The 20685-nt window shown below is 33.7% G+C and overlaps 1 protein-coding gene across 2 annotated transcripts in view; it reads right to left on the bottom strand.

Annotated features, from left to right (window-relative positions):
* LOC143245258 (ras-specific guanine nucleotide-releasing factor RalGPS2-like) overlaps nt 1–20685 on the bottom strand; it is a 67299-nt gene that overhangs the window by 33045 nt on the left and 13569 nt on the right. Inside the window, exons 1-5 of one of the 2 annotated variants that reach the window (XM_076491417.1) lie at nt 7973–8002; nt 7756–7889; nt 5159–5254; nt 4119–4169; nt 3352–3435 (exon numbers count right to left, since the gene is read on the bottom strand). In XM_076491417.1, the coding sequence (XP_076347532.1) occupies nt 3352–3435; nt 4119–4169; nt 5159–5254; nt 7756–7821 (297 nt within the window). In that variant the 5' untranslated portion in view covers nt 7822–7889; nt 7973–8002. Of the gene's footprint in view, nt 1–3351; nt 3436–4118; nt 4170–5158; nt 5255–7755; nt 7890–7972; nt 8003–20685 lie in introns of those variants that run through there. The other variant, XM_076491415.1, reaches the window with a different exon arrangement.

Genomic DNA, 20685 nt, shown 5'->3' with positions numbered 1-20685 from the left:
TTACCTCTGCTCAGAATTGTTCTTTACTTCAGTGCCCTCTAGTGTGGAGATATTCACTCACCACTAGTCTTTAAACTCTTAACTAATTCCACACACACACACATATATATTAAAGTATGCACATTTGCATGCAACAGTCCTACACCAACAGAAGTGCAACTCACCCTCCTATCACAGCTGACCTCAATTTTGACTTCGAGATTAAGCACAGAAAACAGCACCAGAAGCAAGGAACGTGGATGGGAAGAGCAAACAGAATTAGGTATGTGTAATAAATATATTTACAGTGTTGGAAAATTCTAACTCCTGATATGGTTTCTTTACCTCCATTCGTAATTACAGTGAGAATCCCACATTGGGAAGTTGGAGAGACTAGTGTAAAATTAATTTGATAAATCACCCTTCAAAGCCATCTGAAGAGCACCCATGGAATGTGCCACCACTACGGAAAGGTAACATAACCACAGGAGACATCACTACATCTAAGCCAGGTATATTCTTCACTTGTGTGAAGCCAATTAGTGCCATGTAGTAATCCCAGGGGTGGAACAAGTTATTCCACATCTAAGACACATCTTCATTAGCTAGGTCACATTGGACCATAACACTGGGAGCCAAACCAGGGTCTTAAGAATGAACTCAACTGGCCCCTGGCAGAAAGGGAGTCCTCAACCATTCATTTCAGGTGTAGGATCCAGCAGAACCTAAATAACCTGTGTGCAAATCTAACATAACTTGGAACAATGAACCCCAGAAATGTACATCTGGACAATGTCAGAAAGGTGGAAGTGTAAAGTTTAGTGTCTCCCAAAAGGAAGAACCTGGATAGGTACCACTCACCATACAACAGAATCCATAATATACTACGTAGGCCTCTAAAAATAAACTTACTCATCAACTTATACTAATGTAAGGAAAATTATTACAAGAGGGGAAGAGATGATATCCAGTTGAGCAGAAAACTGCCTGATGGTGCAAGTAGCATGACGCCAAGGTATGAGGGGTGACCCACATGTTGACCTGGATAACTTCCTCTAAAGAACAATGGAAATAAGCAGCCAAGGGAGATCATAAGGACACTTTATAGTCCATAATAGCTGAAAAGCACAGCCCCTCCCAAACCACAATGTTAAAAAATATATCTGAAAAAGAAAGTGGAAAATTTATTCCAGATATTAACAGAATATTCTCCACTTATGTTGATACACAGACGTGGATGTGAAAACCACAGGGATGCTACATGTGTGGATAGTCCTGGATTTTGCTTGGTTAAATAGTCTGGAGTATGAAGGTTTGAACCCCAAGAACAAGTGGATTTAATAGTCCATTAAGAAAGGATATGCTTAATGATGACATGTGGGTTGTGCATGAAATGTTGCAGTACATGGGGAAGGGGACATGGCATACTAACCCCCACAAGTAACTGTTCTGCAAAACATTCAGTATGTACCCCAATATTAAAACCAGGCACTGCAGTTAATAAGTGAAAGGACTACTTAACAGAGGGGACAAATAGAAAACAGAACAAACCTATGACAATATCTAAAAATGGGGACTGAGGTATAGGAATCTATAGAACAGATTGAGGAGGTTTTTGCACAGCAGAGAAACGGGGCAGGAGGGTTACTGTCCCCATGAGAAAAGTCATGTCCAAGTGAACTGCAACCAGCAATTTCTCAACTGACAATGCCACATCTGCAGTGTTGCCATGAGCTGTTGAGTGTTGGCACAATTGGCAGCCATTGTAGTCATAAAAGAAAACTGAATTCTTAAATATTGACTGGCCACTGGTAACTGAGCAAAAAACAGAATTCAATCAAATAAACAAAATGTAACTGAATATTTTCAAATTGCACAAAATAAAAAATGTCCAAAATTAAACATTAGGTCTCAACATTGTTGTGACAAATGAAAATTTGGTTCAACTAAATGTTAGGAGGGTTGTTGCATGCTTAAATACAGTTGTGTGTTTTTCTTATATCAAAGCCTCATCTAGCTATCTGCTGAGCCCACCGAGGGGAATAAAACCCCTGATTTTAGCATTGTAAATCTGTAAACTTACTGTTGTACTAGCAGAGGGCCTTAAATACAGTTAATCCATGTGGGGTACATGTGGGATTAGGTGAGAATTCAAGACTAGTGGCAAGAGAAAACTTGTACATCACAAGGCAATCAAACAGAATATATGTAACTGAGGGAAAATGAGTAATCATATTGGAAAATTAATGTATTAACTTTGTATCATGTTAGTGCAAATTTGAGAAATTTCACAGAACTGGTTAGTTACAAGGAACTTCCACACAATGCTTAGAGGATGAAACATTTTGATTAGTATGACTGAATAAAGATTAATTGAGGGTTGCACTTATTTCATTATTATGGTCCATTTCAGTTCTCAAGTTCAGGATTTTCACTATTTAAGGTGTGAACATTTTATAGATATGTTAAGATGGAGTCTTTTATACGTTCATAAACTGAAATTAGCACCTCAAGACATTATGAGATAGTTTTCTGTAACTAACAGTTTCTCTATATCATCGATTCTCAACATAAAAGTGCCTTGCTTGAGACTGAACATACAATGATATGATGCTAATAAATCAGTTTAAGTTATTCATTTGTAGCTATTTCAGTGCTACTTAAACAACTCATGGGTTCTTCATATCCCCTAAAAGGCAGAAGCAAGTAGAAAAATTTGAAGTTAAACCGTTTAAAATCAGTAAAAGATAATTCACCGGAAACCATTAAACTAAGATGTATATATAACCAGTCTTACTAATTACCACAAATATACATGGAACAAGTTAAAACATTCTCAGTTACAACTACATTATAAATTAATTTGTAAAAACTAATTACAATTAACATTAAACCATCTGATCAGTTAATCATAATATCTTTTGAGTCTTCTGCTAATATTTTGTTATCTAATAAATTTATTATTATTATTACTTACCCTATTTGTTTAGTATGTAGATTAAAAGAATTAGTAAAGTTACTTTATTTTCATTTAAATTTTTTGTTACTGCAAAAGTACTTCATAGCAAAGTAATAAAGCACATTTGCTCAAATCATACACATTTTACGTCATATTTATTTAACTTGTTGCTTTGTTTATGGTACTTTCTGATGACTTTGTGGTCAATATGAAGCACCATATGGTAATGTGCCTGTAGTATATCAAACCAAGTAAAAATAGAATGTAGTAATATCTTAAGAGGTTTTGAAAGATGTTAACATTCTTTGCATCTTCACAAAAGATTCTTATTGTGAAATGTACAGACGATGTACAAAATTATACAGATCTCAAGTGCTTCTCTTTATTTCTCTTCACAATCACAGAAATCTTACATGATTGAATCTTCTTGTCAGACCAACAACATTAGGTGCTACAGTGAGTTTGTCCCTCCTGTTCCAACCACAACTGCTGAGCTCCTGTCCAAATGCATGGCAAAAACAAAACAAAAACACAAGCATACATTATGACAATATCTTAAGTTAACTTGGCTATTTTTTTACTTCCTCAAAAGACAACTAATGTTCCAAAAACTCCTATATTTAATTCAACATTAGAACATTTTGCTTTCTATTAGGTTTTCCACTGTATTTCCCCCAAAATGGTTTCTAAATGATGTTACCTTTAAACACAATTATCATAATTTGTCTAACCAATTTCTCTTTGTTAGCAGTTTATCACCCTATGCTTTAAGAAAACTGATAAATTTTCTGTATCATTTCTTCTACAAGATGCATTACAAAAGTCAGACTTTTAGTAAATTGAATTTACTTTGACACTAAGAACAAATTTTTAATAGATGTTTTGTTTTTACCTCTCTGCTTATTTATAAAATAAGCCTTTAAGTAACTCTATTGGTAAATAATTACAAATTATTTAACTTTGAATTTTGTATTTTTATATTAAGTTTTAACTACCCACATTTAACAATTTACTTAGTTATAATCACAAATTTAAAGTAGCCACTTATGAGTCAGAAACGTTGCTGTTTAGATATGACAGTACAAACAAAATTAGACATTTTGAGCATAAACGTTAACACAATATAAATCAACACTTCACTGTCTAAATAATACATCATAATTTCACATCAGATACATACCTCTGGCTGAATAGCCTTAAACACAGGAAGATCAAGCAGTGTCAGCTGACTCTATATCGAGAAAATATAAGTTACATTTTAATTATGTGATGTCTAACTCACAACTTTATATTGAATGAGTAAATAATGCAAACTTATAAAGAAACATGAATTCAACACTTAATATTATCTTTTCCATGCTTATCAGTAGTTGTTAGTTGTGGCAAGTCTGTTAACTAAGTAACTAATATTCCAACCATAGACCAGTAGAAACTTATTAATGTAATAGAATTTTGTTTCTTTTGGAAAAACACTAATACTGTAACAATGGTTTTTTTTTTTAAAATGATATAAAATTGATTACTAGTACTTATATGATACATTGTGTTCACAATGCTACAGCTTTCCAAGTTTTTCCTTGTAATACTAACAAGCTCCATGTTTTTTCTTTGTATGTTTATAACATTCATTTAACCCCTTTAAATTTATTTACTGTTTGGCTGATAGTTATTGCATTAATACGTTAAAACTACTAGTTTCTTATCTTCAGTTTCCTTACTTCAATCCTCTAAAACATGTCTTCTATTTCCAGATATATTACACAGGTTTAGTTTCTTGATGTATCACACTTAAATACTATAAAATGTATGTTTTTTCAATTTGTTCTACTAACTTAACATTCAAGTCTTTATAAGCACTCTAGTTGTTTAATATGTTTTTGAAGCAATTTAGATATTTTGAAGAATTTGTGTGTCCAATTGCTTATTTATTTCTACATAAAGTTGGTTAGATATAAAGAAAAATCAGTGATACGTTTAGCAAATTTCAAAACAAAAAATAACTTTAAATATTTAATCAAATGGAAGATAGCAAAAGGAAAATTTGAGAAAAGCAAACTTTACACATTTTTGTAAAGATTTCACATGAACAGCAAATTGAGAAACTCATTTAAATAACTAAAATTGTTTTTGGTTTGTAACAGAAAACCTGATCTAAATATTTGGGTGTTCAAAGAGCATAAGACAAATTAAATGTTTTATAAATGGTTCAATAAAACTTACTGCAAAGTCTTCTGGTGCCACTCGCAGAACATCAAATACAACTGCATCATAGCTTTTAGTGCTATGTGACCATTTACTGTCAGTGGTATCTGAACTCTGGATATATAACCAATAAAAACACTTAAAACATTATCAGATATTTGGTCTTGCTTACAGCTACTGAAAATATATAAAAATACTTTAAAATAAGAGAAATTTTTTCTACAATAAATTAAAAGTAATTCATTGAAAAATTAAAAACAATAAATGTGAAACAAAATAGTATAACTTTGTTTCCAGAATTTTGTGCAAAGCTACACAAGGGATATCTGCACCAGCTCTCCTTAATTTAGCAATGAAAGGCTTGAGAGAAAGCACCTAGTTATCACCACCCACCACCAATTCTTGGGCTACTCTTTTATCAATGGCTAGCGAGTATCACATTATAATGCCCTAACCACCTCGCCATGCGAGGCCCACTGATTTTGTTTATTCCAATCTTATTAGAAGCTTCTATCTAAACATTGTATGTATGGAAAGTGATAATTGTCAAAATTATTTTTTAAAAAATGTATGCAGCAAAATGTGCAACATAGTAATTTCAACTAATGTTCAAAAATTTAACAGTTCAGTGCTATGAAAACATGATTTAAAAACAACTCGATATTGTCCTTTAATGAAATGTATTAAAATCTCATCCTGAATGAAACACATGTAGGTCTAGTTTTTAATCTTTTAATTATTATAAAAACAAGTGCACTAAAGGAGAATTTTTTTACACTGACCTCAATTTTTACGATAATTTTTAGATCTGTCAGTTTCCAATATTTTGCTAGCTTTTGACATTTAATGAATATGGTTTCCTTATTTTTGCATTTACTTACACATATCCTAAAAAATATATTCAATTAACAGATCTGTTCATAAACATCTGAAAAACAAAATATAATTAAATCCTAAGTTTTTGAGTTTCTAAAGAATAGAATGTTCTAGCAATTATTTTATTGTTTGTTACCTACAATTAATTCCTTTTATGTTTCTACATGCATAAACACTAGTAACTTAAGTTGAGCATGTTTGTGTGTATACAGACAACATACACACCTTGTAACATTACTAACACAGATTGTGTGAAACTTTTATTTGACTATCTGCAACTCTGAGTAGCACAGGCTTTGATGAAGGTGTAGTTAATCCAACAAATTATTTGCCAAAACAGTTATAGAGAAGTTCTACAAATAAGTCTTGATATACATTTTAAGAGGTGTGGCATGGCCAGGTGGTTAAGGCACTTGACTCGTAATCTGAGGGTCGAGGGTTCGAATCCGTATCACACCAAACACGCTCACCCTATCAGCCATGGAGATGTTGAAATGTGACAGTGAATCTAACTATTCGTTGATAAAAAGGTAGCCCAAGAGCTGGTGGTGGATAGTGATGACTAGCTGCCTTCCCTCTAGTGTTACACTGCTAAATTAGGGACAACTCACGCAGATAGCCCTCGAGTAGCTTTGTGCAAAATTCAAAACAAACCACATTTTAAGATGTAAAATGTCTGAATTTCAAGGATTTGGAAACATCATATAAATATATAGATATACACTCTTTACTGAAATTACAATTTTGTATGTAATTCTTGGTATTTGAATGTTTCATTTTCTATGGAACATCTTAACTTTTGCATATACTCTCCAAAATATATACATAAAACTAAAAAGTAGTTAATTTAAGTCTTATTTCAAATACATATAATTATACAGAATAATTGGTCTTATAATCAGGATAGATGAAGCCTTATTAGCAGCTATTCATAAGGCATACCTATAGTTCAATCAAGATATACTAATAAGTCATATTCTAGTTACATGACTGAAACCTCTATCACCATCTTAGACTTTGCAACCACAATTTACTGACAGCTTTGCAATGTACTTGCACTTACCACAAGTCTGTTTAATTTTTCTTTGCCAAAAGCAATAGTGTATACACACTGATGTTTAGCTGTGTTTACAATTAAGATAACAGTGCTTAGAGCCCTGAAAAATTTATTAATGACACAAAAGGACTTTGTCATTTTGATGTTCGTAACTATGAAGGATAATAAATTATTTGAACAATGCATGACTTTAAAGCAACTGCTTTACGAAAATACAGTTTCGAATATTCTAAGTTAACATGGATAATGTATATGAAAATAAAACTAATCCGATCCATAGCATAAATCCATCCAACAAAACTAACAATCCATTTAATCAACTTTATTTATTGATGTTAATATGGCACAACCCAATGGTCACATCAGTAGTACTAATAGTTGACAAAAGCTATATGTATTTGTAAAAAAATGTTAAACCCACATTCCTCCATTACTAAACACATTATATGTACAAGTGGAAAATTTGTTAAAAACTGGCCCGTAACTAATAAAGCATAATATTTTTTCAATATCTGAAGACTTAAAACATTCTCGAACTTAAATGACAAAATACTTGGATTTATAAAAGTAATATTTTCCTAAAATAACTTAACTCTCTTTCTCACATCACTTTGGATAAAGAAGTTGAAAGTTATCTACGAATTGTAAAAAATACCACTACTGCTACTAACATTAGTCTTACCTCCTCTGTATGCAAAGCTGCGAGGTTGCCGGACGCAAGTTCTGCTGCCATTTCACAATACTTCATTTTACTGCACTTCTAGGATCTACCCGATACAGTTCATGCTTTACTATTCATAATAATTTGTTTCATGTCTGAAAAACAAAATTAGGAGTTGTAAAATGGAAGCATAAACGTTCACATGTCGACAGAAAAACATGAGTTGACTATACTACACCTCAAATTGCATTTTAAAAAAACAGCTCTTATTGCAGATGTATTCAGCAGCGCCACTAGGTGTCTCAATAAGCAATCCTAAAATATATAAAAAGAAATCATGTATGTTCATTTTAATATCTGAACAGAAAGAGTGTAATACGACAAAATTTCCCGACGTACCGATAAGTATAATTATGAATTTTACTCCCGCACAATTAAATATTTCATATGTTTATATTCTTCAAAGTAAAATATTTACCATGTTAACATGAAAGTTATTCATTGGCGAATGCAGATAGGATTCAAGAATTTATCGAAACCCTCCAAACCCAAGAGAACTCATTGTACCATATTATTTTATCAAATTAAGGGGTAAATCAGTAATAAAGTCACTAATTATGGACTGATCAAACCACCAACTTATGTTATAGTGATGACAGAAATTATAGCATATACTTAGGCATTTATTTATAAGAAGGTAAAACATAAATTTGACATTTTTTCTCAAGTAATTTAATTTCCCAAATTTGCGTAGATGTGTGGGTTGCGTGGAAATGGAAAGTCATATTTGAGGGTTGTTTTTTATTGTTTTTTTAACATAAACATCTTTCTTTGGTCTTTTACTTTCAACTCCCAGGCTGGAAAAGGCCTGTTCCCATGAGGTTTATTCAGCCATAATTTAAACGTTTTGAATATATTTACCAGACAGTTTCAACGTCAAATAATCAAACTTTACTTATATTAGGTAAAAAATCAAAGTGTGTTTAATGCTACCTTTCTACAACTCTTGTACTTTGCAACATCCTAACGACATTGCAGTGTTTGGTGAGTAACATTCAACCCTTTTCATGCTGCCGACAGAATGTAAACAGCTATAACGGGAAACAATATGGGTACAATAAATGACTTAGAATTGCTTACGAGATAAAAATTTAGATCATTTTGTGATATGGATAAATAAATGGAAAGTTGGTTTCAACTATAATAAATAAATGCATACAGGTTATCATAATTTGAATTATAAGTATAATCTGGATGACAATAACACGAACAGTTATGAAGAAAAGGTATATAGGTGTAATAGCCCATCAGTTTTAAAGCCATCCAAGCAGTGTATTATTGCTAGCAAGATGGTAAGTAGAATTTTAGCTTGTACCTCCAAAAATATTCAGTAAAGGCCGAAAAGATGTTATAATTTCATTTTACAGATCACTGGTTAGGCCACTTTTGAAATATTATGCTCAGTCTTGAGCTTCTTACCTTAGGAAAGACATTGAATTGTTGGAAAGGGTTCAAAGGGTTACTAAAATGGTACATGAAATGGAAAGGTTGAAATCTTTACTATTGTTTTCTCTTCAGAAAATAAGAGTTGGGTGGGCTGACTGAAGGGTTTAAAATTGTAAAAGAATGGTGAGAATAGATGAATTAGAGGGCACTAATATATATTTTAGCAGAGTACAACTTGTTTGTTTGTTTAGAATTAAGCACAGAAGGTACACCATAGGTTAGCTAAGCTCTGCCCACCACGGGTATCGAAACTCGGTTTTTAGCGGTGTGAGTCCGCAGACATGCCGCTGTGCCACTGGGGAGTGAGGTACAAGCCATCGACAGCTGAGTTTCATTTTTATAAACAGGGTGATTGGCCTTCGGATGTTGTAGAGGTAATAAATTTAAAAGAGCTTAATTAACATACGAATTTATGGTAAGGGCTAATTTTAAGTTGTTTTCTTTATTTATTAAAAGTTTTAGTTTAGTTTAGACAGGTCCAACTTTGTTCCAAAACATTATGATATATCCTGAAGAAAGTTTTGGGTGAAGTATCCAACGCAACACACTTCATGCTGAAGGCAGATTGTAAACAAATTTAAGTGAAGATACAGCAAAAGCAAATTATTTTAAACCTTGGAAACATCCGTTTATACATTCTAAAAATGTATAAGACCAAAATTAAATATAGTGACGTTCTATCAGTATTTGTTCTTACTGATCAATTTTTAAGTATTATTTTTTCTTGCAAAGCTCGCATTCATTAGACTCTCATTGAAAATAACACAAAGACAATATATTATGAGCAAAAACGAGCTCTCACTTCCTCTTCTGTCGTTCCTATATGTATTTCTGTAAATCTTTCATTTGACCACTTATGGATTATGAACACACGCAATCTGTTGTATGTCACATGTCATTAAGATCGGACATTTTTAGGTAGTGCTTTTATTAATTCATCACGTTGTTTATTTAGACAAACTTCCAGCTATCACACAGGCCTGCGATGGTTTTATTATGTTGAAAATGATATCCGCCACATACAGATTGTTCATAAAACACCACGCGCATTTTTTACATAAGTGATTCATTTTCATTGAAATCGTATCATATTTTGTTATGCTTAAAATGTTGACAACCATTGGCTATAGATCTCTCCAGAGTCTAGACTATAGAACAACAGCGATGCAAGACTTTTATCAATCATTCTAGAACCCAAACATAACAAGAAAACGTTCATTGTAGTAAATTAAATAAGATAAGTTGATATAACTGAGATTTTTTCTTTACGATTTGTAAAAAAATCCTTCCGTGATGGAAAAAAAATATTTTCGAAATTTATGTATTATGGAAATTCATTATTAAAATCAAAACAGCTTTTATGAAGTTTAAATTCGCAGGCCTGTGTTATTAATCGGTTCTCATTTTCTTACACGTTGTAGAAACAAATTGGGTGTGGCTATGGGATGGAATATCGCGACTCTTTTATAACCCACGATGACATTTGATAACTAAATAATTATTCTTCAGGAAGAAAATACCGAAAATTTCCCGTACAGCGCTATTCTAAATATAGTGTCCATCTTTGGAATACCTAGGTTTGATTTATAATTGAATCTATTTATCCTCCGCGATTTCTTAAAATATTTTTTCTTGTTGAGCAACTTTGTAGTTTCGTATTTCTTTCCTCTGGTCGGTATTTTTACGTACGACTTCCGTTTCCTGTTCACATTTCCAAAAGTTGTACTTTTATTTTCTTTCTTACTTTTGATGAGGTACTTAATATATTTAGGCCTGGCATGGCCAGGTGGGTTAAGGCGTTCGACTCGTAATCTGAGGATCGCGGGTTCGAATCCCGATCGCACCAAACATGCTCGCCCTTTCAGCCGTGGGGGCGTTATAATGTGCGGTCAATCCCACTATTCGTTGGTAAAGAGTAACCCAAGAGTTGGCGGTGGGTGGTGATGACTAGCTGCCTTCCCTCTAGTCTTACACCGCTAAATTAGGGACGGCTAGCACAGATAGTTCTCGAGTAGGTTTGTACGAAATTAAAAACAAACAATTTACTACATTACAGTGGTTAAAACAGAGCATTTAGTCTTCGATTCACCCTTGTTTAACAGCTCAATATCGCGATTTCAAGACACTTATTAAAATAAAACTAGTTCCAGGTATATCATTTAGATTTACTGTACTTGTGTAAAGTTGCGAAAGTTAGTTTTCTAGAGAATGAAAAAGTTGATTGCAATAGTAATATTGTATTGTTCAAAAACCATACCGACATCAGAGAAGACGTCCATACCTTTAATCAATACAGCAATCTAATCCTGTTACACGATTATCGCCAGTGGCGCTGGAAGCTTATACGAGTTAACTCATTGCACCAGTTACAGAACTCTAAAGACAGTTTCATTTTTCTACAGGGGTGATCGGATTTCGGATGTTGCGAGGCTGTAAATTTAAGTTAGTTAAAAAAAAAAAGCTGGTAACTGTGTGAATGATAAGGGATTCATTTAAGATGACAAAAAGTAGTTTTATAAGATGGAACAGTTGAGATGAGACAAACAGATCCAATTTTGTTCCAAAATGTTATGTTATATTCTTAAGAAAAGTTTGTGTGGAGTGTCCCGCTGTTTTTGTTTTACAAGCAATGAAAAAAGAAAACAATCAAATGGGGAACGGCGCTAATAATGTCAGTTAGGGATATCTTTAACACTCGTCTAAAATTTTGTGTTTACGACGTTAAACCTAATTGCTTGAAAATCTTTAAAAATTTGAATTAAAGTATAAAAAAATTTCAAAATGAACCCACGTATTTTTCAAGTATAATAGCAATTTTCTGAAGACAAAAACCAGTGAAATAACATAAATAAACTTGAGAAGCGACATTGAAAAAATACAGAAAGGTCACAATCAGTAGTAGGGGGTATGGAACCATCTAGTTTATATGTAAAACAATTCTATTATAGGACGGTTCTATTTCCTGTATGGAAATGTGAAAGTAAATATAAGTGGCAAATTTAACTGATCATATATTGTGGCTTTGAGCCATTGAACGATTAGTTAATCACGATTCGTTTCGCAACAGATGAGTGTGGAGATCCGATTCCGGGAATCCACTCTGGATGACAGGTTAATAATCTCAGATTATATTTCCACATAAGATGGACGATAAACAATCTCGATATCCAATGTAAATGTCAGAATAACATAAGGTTGTCTTGAAATAACTACATTTGATTAATTGGTTTTGTAACAAACATATAAAGTAGTTGCTCAAATAGATAATCGGATGTGGTGTGATGCGCTAAACAGAACATATCTTTATACATTTACAATATTTGAGACATAGAATATAATACTTAGATAACATTTAATGTCACATGTCTATTGGCGTGCCATTACTTGGTAGAAAAGTTGTACACTTTGTATAAAGAAACTCTCACATATACATGGCCAGCATCAGGACATTGTCTACGCTCACGAAGATTCAGACCTTTTCAAATATTTTGCAAACATGTTTGTTGAAGCCGTGCAATAAATCAGTAAAACCACAATATTAGTATAGGATTGTCGTAAGTTATTATAATGAATAGTTAACAGTTCCACCTGGTGTAATACACGGTTACAATTAAATAACAAGTCGAATTACGCGCAGCACAGTCGTCGTGAACAACCAGAATTGACATAAGACCACTAATTAAACCCGGTCATCTACTAACAGGTACAAACACGTGACAGGTAAGTCAAAATCGAGACGAAAGACAACAAGAACTGTTGTGTTCAGACAGAAGAAATATCGTAAAACCCTTTGTGACGATGAGGGGTAAACTGGTGGATTGCAAAAGTCTATTATAAAACCCTATGATGGGTAAACTGGTGGATGACAAAAGTCTATTATAAAACCCTATGATGGGTAAACTGGTGGATGACAAAAGTCTATTATAAAACCCTATGATGGGTAAACTGGTGGATGACAAAAGTCTATTATAAAACCCTTGGGTGACTATGACAAAAGTCTATTATAAAACCCTATGATGGGTAAACTGGTGGATGACAAAAGTCTATTATAAAACCCTTGTGACTATCACGGGTAAACTGGTGGATTGCAAAAGTCTATTATAAAACCCTTGTGACTATCACGGGTAAACTGGTGGATTGCAAAATTCTATTATAAAACCCTATGATGGGTAAACTGGTGGATTGCAAAAGTCTATTATAAAACCCTATGATGGGTAAACTGGTGGATGACAAAAGTCTATTATAAAACCCTATGATGGGTAAACTGGTGGATTACAAAAGTGTATTACATTAATTCTCGAATTCTCTTTACCAATGCTTAACATGGTAATGGACATGAAAACCCATTTAAAAATGTTACTATCATATTAATACCATGAACTGTATTATCATATTAATACAAAAACTACACAAATCGTATATCTATATATTATTCCGCACTGGCTCTGTAGAAATAAAGGCAGCTCAAGGGTATTTTGTACAACAAATGTTGATTGGATGGTTCTGGTACTTTTCTGCGCATCCTGGAGGTTCAGTGGTAAGTTTTGGAGCTTGCAATGCATAAAATTGGGGTTCGATGATCGCTGTGAGCATAACACAGGTAGCCCATATGTGGTTTTGTGTTTAACAATAAACGAACAAATATTTTTCTACATATTAATTACGACATGAAAAACTCACTCAGTTTTTTGTTATACAAATATTGTGTTACCTATACTGCCATACTAACTTATAGACGAGTGGATAAAATTGGTAATTGGAAAACCTCACCAACATAACAAGAGAACCAATAATCCTAGTTTTCGTAGTATGGTACACTAATAATAATAATAAAACATTAAACAACCTCACAGCAGAACAATTTTGTGTTTTTGTTGTTGTCTTTCAAATGGGTGACCCTCGAAGGGTGGAAATCCCAATAAAACGAGTTAAAGCGAGATATACTATCGAGTTGTCAGGTATACTGGCGAGTTGTCAGGTATACTAGCTTGTATCATTCACATGCAAAATGGAAGCTGAATAAGTTAAAATAACAAAAATCAAACAAAATGAACACTGCCACCCAAAACACAAAAAGATAAAATATTATAACTCAGGTTTTACAATTTAAATATTTAAAAGATGGTAAAAATCGATGTTTATTGATTAAAAGAGGGGGAAGGGTTCGGTTTCAAATCAGTTTCGTTCTGCTTTCAAGTACGATATAAACAAACTTATGCAACTATTTCCTGTTCTATTCAGAGCTAAAAATGTCGATATAAAAGTAAGATGCTTTTAATAACAATGCTGATCACTTTACTGAACAGCAACTATATATTCATATGTTTGAGCTTCTAACATTTGCAAAAAAAGAGTAAACATGGTAAAAAAAATGAAACAGTAGAGATTACACAAACAGCAGAGATTACACTGCGCAACAAAGTTTTTGTTTCTTGAACACTGTTGGGTGTTCCTTATAGATTTTTGGCTGCTGATCATGAAAATCACATCCAAATTTGTCCATCACGTACCGTTTCATCGAGATCTTCAGTTTCACCAGGACATTACTACAATGGAAAAACGATATCAGGGCAACTGGAATCCGTCAATGCTGGCTGACTTCTGTTGGACACTGCAACGTGATGCACCGGACATTGAATACAAACGAAAATCAGGAGCAAAAACACTTTTAACTATGTTGAACTATTAGAAACATAAACGCAATTAAATACGTTATTGCCGGTAAACAGTTAACTGTCTATTTCTCAAAGTTCCTACGTGATGAAGCAAAACCAAAACTATATTTGTGCATACCCACCAGGTACCTGTCACAATCAGCAAAAACGTTTCAGGAAGCAAAACTTATCGAAAAAAATTGTTATGCAGTGTAATTAAAGATCATATAAACTTGTTTAGAAGTAGACACCATTATTTTGAAACTGGGATCTAGTCCGAAACTTCTTGATCCGGGAAAGACACTAACAATCGTGTCGTTTCTTTGGCATTTCGTGAAACCATGATTTACACTATTCTCTAAACTTGTGTCAGAAGCACTTAAAGTAACTTTTCGTTTAAACTGTAAGTCATTTTCAGCCAAAGTTTTAGCCCTAATCCCTCAGTTTATGCCAGACAGCAACACATTCTCGGCTGTGAGCCAAAAAGACTTCAAAAAACATTCAGGAAATTGCGTTCTAATTTTATCCATTGCTGTTTGTCAATGGAGTATTGGAAGTGGGCACCTGTCCAGAATTAAGAAGAATCTCATTCACCACAAACAAAAATAAAAGCGATAAGGAAAGAATACTTTATGAGCAGCTGTACTTTGAGCTGAAAATGCGTGGACACATCCATTACACGCCTTGGTAGCCTCATGATTTGTTAAAACACATAAAGTCATGGATGATAAGGTGTTATCAGTTTCTGACAACCACCCTGCACGTTCGTAGTCATTATTCAAATACACAGGGAGTAACGATTTGCTGGTTTTAACCAATCAGAAGCTCTCAGGGTCATCCGCAAATTATTTATGTTACATTAATAAGGCTTGTCGCATCTCTATTAATAAAATAGATACCGAAACCATACGTCACGCAATATAAAGGAACTTGTGAATTGGGATTACAAGAACTTCCTTTCGAACTCGACTGTCACTAGTTTGATTAAATTTCAAGGTCGAGAGACCTCTACATATATATATCCCTTACTTAGATTGTCGTCAGAATTGGTCAAGTAGTTTTCGAATACTGTAGTGCTAACGCTAACTGGTTTGTACGAATTAAATGCTTATTTTTAATTAGATAAATTAAAATCGTTTCTTAGTAATGATAAAAATTTACGCATCAGTAAAACATAAGAAAGTCATATAATAAATCTATTCTTTTGAAACGATGTTTTGAGGTATTTGTTATTTTTAACATATTTTGTGACGTATTGGCCTAAACGGCTACGTAAGAGACTCCAGGAATACACATCTTTACCTCTGAGACAGCAACCAATCAAACACTTGCTGACAACACAGCTATATTTAATTACTCACAACTGAAAGTGCAAAGGATGTTCAGTGTAGATAATGATTCGAACCTTAGACCTTCCGAATCATAGCCCAGCATGTTAACTACTAAACTGAATCATACACGTTACATATAACAAAAAAACATGGAAAACATTAAATATAAAAGAATAAATCAGTAAATACGCATTTAGTTGCAAAAGCTCTGACGGTAAAAATAATGTTCGCAAATAATCATCAGATTATATATTCCGTCCACTTACTGACTCTGTGACGAAACGTTCGTGAATTCTATCAACCATAGCACATTACAGAAACGTTTATGCTTTTGATAAATGCGTAAAACCAAACATTGAGCATGCGTACTAAATTACAGTCAGCAATACGTAAAGACATTTTTTTTAAAAAAAAGTATGCTTCGCCTTTTTGTTTACTAATAGTCTCATTTATGTGTAGAGCCATAAATTATGACCACACATGCGATAAGAGACATTTAGTTTAACACCGAAAAACGTTCCTGTACCAACCTAGTTATTTAAGATATTTCTTACACTCAGAATATTTATCAACTCTCACAAACGAAAACAAAATCCACATACATTCGGTTGAGTTTCTCAAATATTGCCTAGCGCGTAAGGCGTGCGACTCGTAATCCGAGGGTCGCGGGTTCGCGCCCGCGTCACGCTAAACATGCTCGCCCTCCCAGCCGTGGGGGTGTATAATGTGACGGTCAATCCCACTATTCGTTGGTAAAAGAGTAGCCCAAGAGTTGGCGGTGGGTGGTGATGACTAGCTGCCTTCCCTCTAGTCTTACACTGCTAAATTAGGGACGGCTAGCACAGATAGCCCTCGTGTAGCTTTGTGCGAAATTCCCAAACAAACAAACAAATTCTAAAACTGCGATGTGAAAAAGAAAATAACCTCATTAATTGAATAAGAAAATTTTGGATTAGAGAGCCTAATGCAAGTTTTCAAATTCTAATAACTTGTGAACGAAAATAAAGAAGACATAACAATTAGCCTAAAGTACCGTCATATCTGCTATACCTAAAATTCGCTAAGCCTAATGCGTACCATATTTGCTATATTTAGTGTTCGCGAAGCCTAACGCGCAATATAGGAACAGAGATATTGATAAAACATCATGTTGTGTTAGAATTCGGTGAATCTAGTTCAAGAAAGTTGACGAATTGAATGGACCACCAAGTAAGAATCTGTCGTCGTTGTGTCTGAAGGAGGCTGGGTGGAAACGTGACACGACCCACATTGTGAATGCTTGAAACGAGTCTTCAAAGCATAAAAACTTGTTAGATGGCAGTATGTACGATCCCACGATATAAGATGTATATAAAAGACTTCCAGTTTGTGATTGGTTGGGCCTTTAAATGGCAGTTTGTTTGTTCGTGTGTTCCCAACACTTACCCCCGTAAATATAACTAACATTTTAGTGAAACCGTATATTCATTCATTTTTGCCTTGTATATGAAGTTTCTTTATACAGTAGATTCGTGAATAATAAAAGTAAATGATGTTGTTAGTTATTAATATTCATCCCCATGAAAATTAGTTGTTTTTTTGAAAGGATATTTAACTTACGTTCTGCTATCTGAGTCTATTTAAACAGTAACACGTGTTGTAATATTTTTTCTCGAATGTAAAGACACTCAAGCGTAGACAGTCAGTCATCCATTGAAATAATAAAATATGGGCCTTTCCATTACTTCAAAATTGGGTCTGTCATCAGAAACAAATAAACGTATTCAAACAAAAGCACCAAAATACCAATACATATTACGGGTGACGTAGATGCTTTCAATGTTAATACTAGAATTGTGTACACATTTTGCTGGGGCCTTGGTGGATAGCAGATTCCTTGTGTTTAACAACATACTGATTTGGAGGGATTGCCACGAGGTGGTGTTGTAAATAAAATATATATTCGAATATACATTTAAAGTTATGCAAGTTACTACATAAGTATATGGAATGAACAAATACTTGAACTGTACGTCGCAAAGGTACTTTGGTGTAAGACGTTAAATACACACGTGATTAGGGACACATAATATGTTGGATGACGTTAGAATTACCATAAAAAAAGTTATTGTTCTAATATATATTATTTACATTTCACTAAAGATAGAAGAAACTAATTTAAAATATTTCATTTTTTGTCACATTAGCAGATGTCTGTTGAAACAACTCAACGGTAACTTTCCTAAAAATGGAGAAATTAAATACAAAATATGCAATCAACCAAATCCCTTGGATAAGAACGTGTACCAAATATGATTGTCTAGTGGGTCGTTTACAACTGTCTTGTGTCATTCATTCCAAGTGTTATTTCATTGTGTTTCTTTATAGGCACCGATTACAATACTTGCATTCATTTTCCAAGCAAAGCAGACTGTTTCCAATAACATTTTTGTCATAAATGTTTTGGTTTAGATGCAACAAATACATCCAGCATTAGGTTCGCTAAGTAGCCGAAGGATTTTTTTTTTCGTTGGATGCCGGCGTTTCTTATAATTTTATTGAGCGCAAGAAAAGGCCGGAACTTGAATGAGTGTTTTTAACAGTTGTCATTCCTATAAGAAATGTGAAAGAAAATATATTTAATTTAAATAACTTTATTCCTCATGGTACAATAAAATCATACATGAAATATAAATAAATATAAAACTGAAAAACAATAAATATATATATATATATATATTGTGAAACACGTTCCTCTTTTTATGTGTTTTTAACGTTCATGCTTCTATCTTCGAAATATTTCTTTCAATAAGTCGATGGAAGAAGTCCCGTTTCTTCGTCAAATTTCCACATAAAAAGAAACATTTTATGTTCTTAAGTTTTTAGCAGATTAACCGTTAAACACGAACAAATACTGGCGGATTGATGTGACATTTTAGGAATTTGAAAAATAACTTTCTTGTAACGTACTCTTAAAAAGAAGCATTTTGATAAGACAGACATTTGACTGTTCTATATATATATTTATATATATCTTGTAAAGGTGAAAACCAATAACTGAGGAAGTTTGAACAACAACAAAAAAAGTATAAATTCTTGAAGTTATCTTGAGCTGTGAATATGCAAGTTGGTAATTTATGTTAATCAGAGTTGGTTTGGTTTGAATTTCGATCAAAGCTACACGAGGACTATCTGCGTTAGCCGTCCCTAACTTAGCACTGTAAGAGATACTTTTTCACTAACGAATAGTGGAAATTGACCTTCACTTTATAACGCTTCCACGGCTGAAAGGGCGATCATGTTTGGTGTGACGGGGATTCGAACCCGTGGCCTTCGGATTAGGAGTATGAGTGCCTTATCCCATCTGGTTATGCCGGACCTGATCAGATCTGAGTTAACTGTTATGTAAAATAAATACAGGTAATTATTTTCTGTACAACGATCCATGTTAGGCTTATGTAAAAAACAAACTTCGGTTTCCTATCAGATGTTTTCAGTTTGTGTGTTTGTATTTAAGCGCAAATCTATAAAGCGGATTATCTGTGTTCTATACCCGCGGGTATCGAAACTCCATTTTTAGAGTTAAGTTTACAGATTTATACCAACAAGTCACTGAGGGAAGGCAGATATTTTCAGAAGTCTTACACACTGAAACTTAAATTTTATGTTTTTACAAGAAACTAACTGATATGTTGCATACAGATGAAATTAAAACAAACACACACAAATCATCTGATTCCCCGTGGTGGATACAGTGCAGCTCTGCGCTAAAGACACCAGCACATCAACACCATCTGTAAAGTCAAACTCGCCTCTAGGAGGTACCAGTTGAAAATTATTGTCAATCATGTTTTGAAAAGTTTAAAATAGACACAGAAATTTGGACTTTTGAGTAAAAACAAAAAACAAAATCGGCGCTAGTAAGAAACTTTTATAATTTACTCTAGCAAATGATTTGCCTCAATCATTTTTTTTTAATACTGGTATATTATTCTAAAACATTTTCTTGTATTTGTTTTGTAGCCAAGATAAATATATATTTTTTTCTTAACACATTGCGAACGGGGCCACGAGTTCACTCGCGTTTCGTGCAGAGCGCCAAAGGTGTTGGACGCGTTTTTATTCGTTCCAGACGGTTGCTGTTTTTCCGATTACAATGTCCATACTTTTATATATGGCATATCGAAGAAAACGTAATGTATTGAGTGAAGATAACATACCTGCTGAGCTTGTTGATGATAAATTATCAGTTCTTCCAGGTGAAGATGAAGATTAGATATGCTTCTGACAATGACTCTAGTCACAGTGACGATGACTAGAGGGTCGCGGGTTCGAATCCCGGTCGCACCACACGTGCTTGCCCTTTCAGCAGTGGGAAAGTTATAATGTGACGGTCAATACCACTATTCGTTGGTAAAAAAGAGTAGCCCAAGAATTGGAGGTGGGTGGTTATGATTAGCTGCCTTCCCTCTAGTCTTATG

The sequence above is a fragment of the Tachypleus tridentatus genome, chromosome 2 (assembly GCF_004210375.1).
Source record: "Tachypleus tridentatus isolate NWPU-2018 chromosome 2, ASM421037v1, whole genome shotgun sequence".
NCBI lineage: Eukaryota > Metazoa > Arthropoda > Merostomata > Xiphosura > Limulidae > Tachypleus > Tachypleus tridentatus.
The sequence above is the reverse complement of the archived record's forward strand: the minus strand, read 5'-3'. Positions and strand labels throughout refer to the sequence as shown.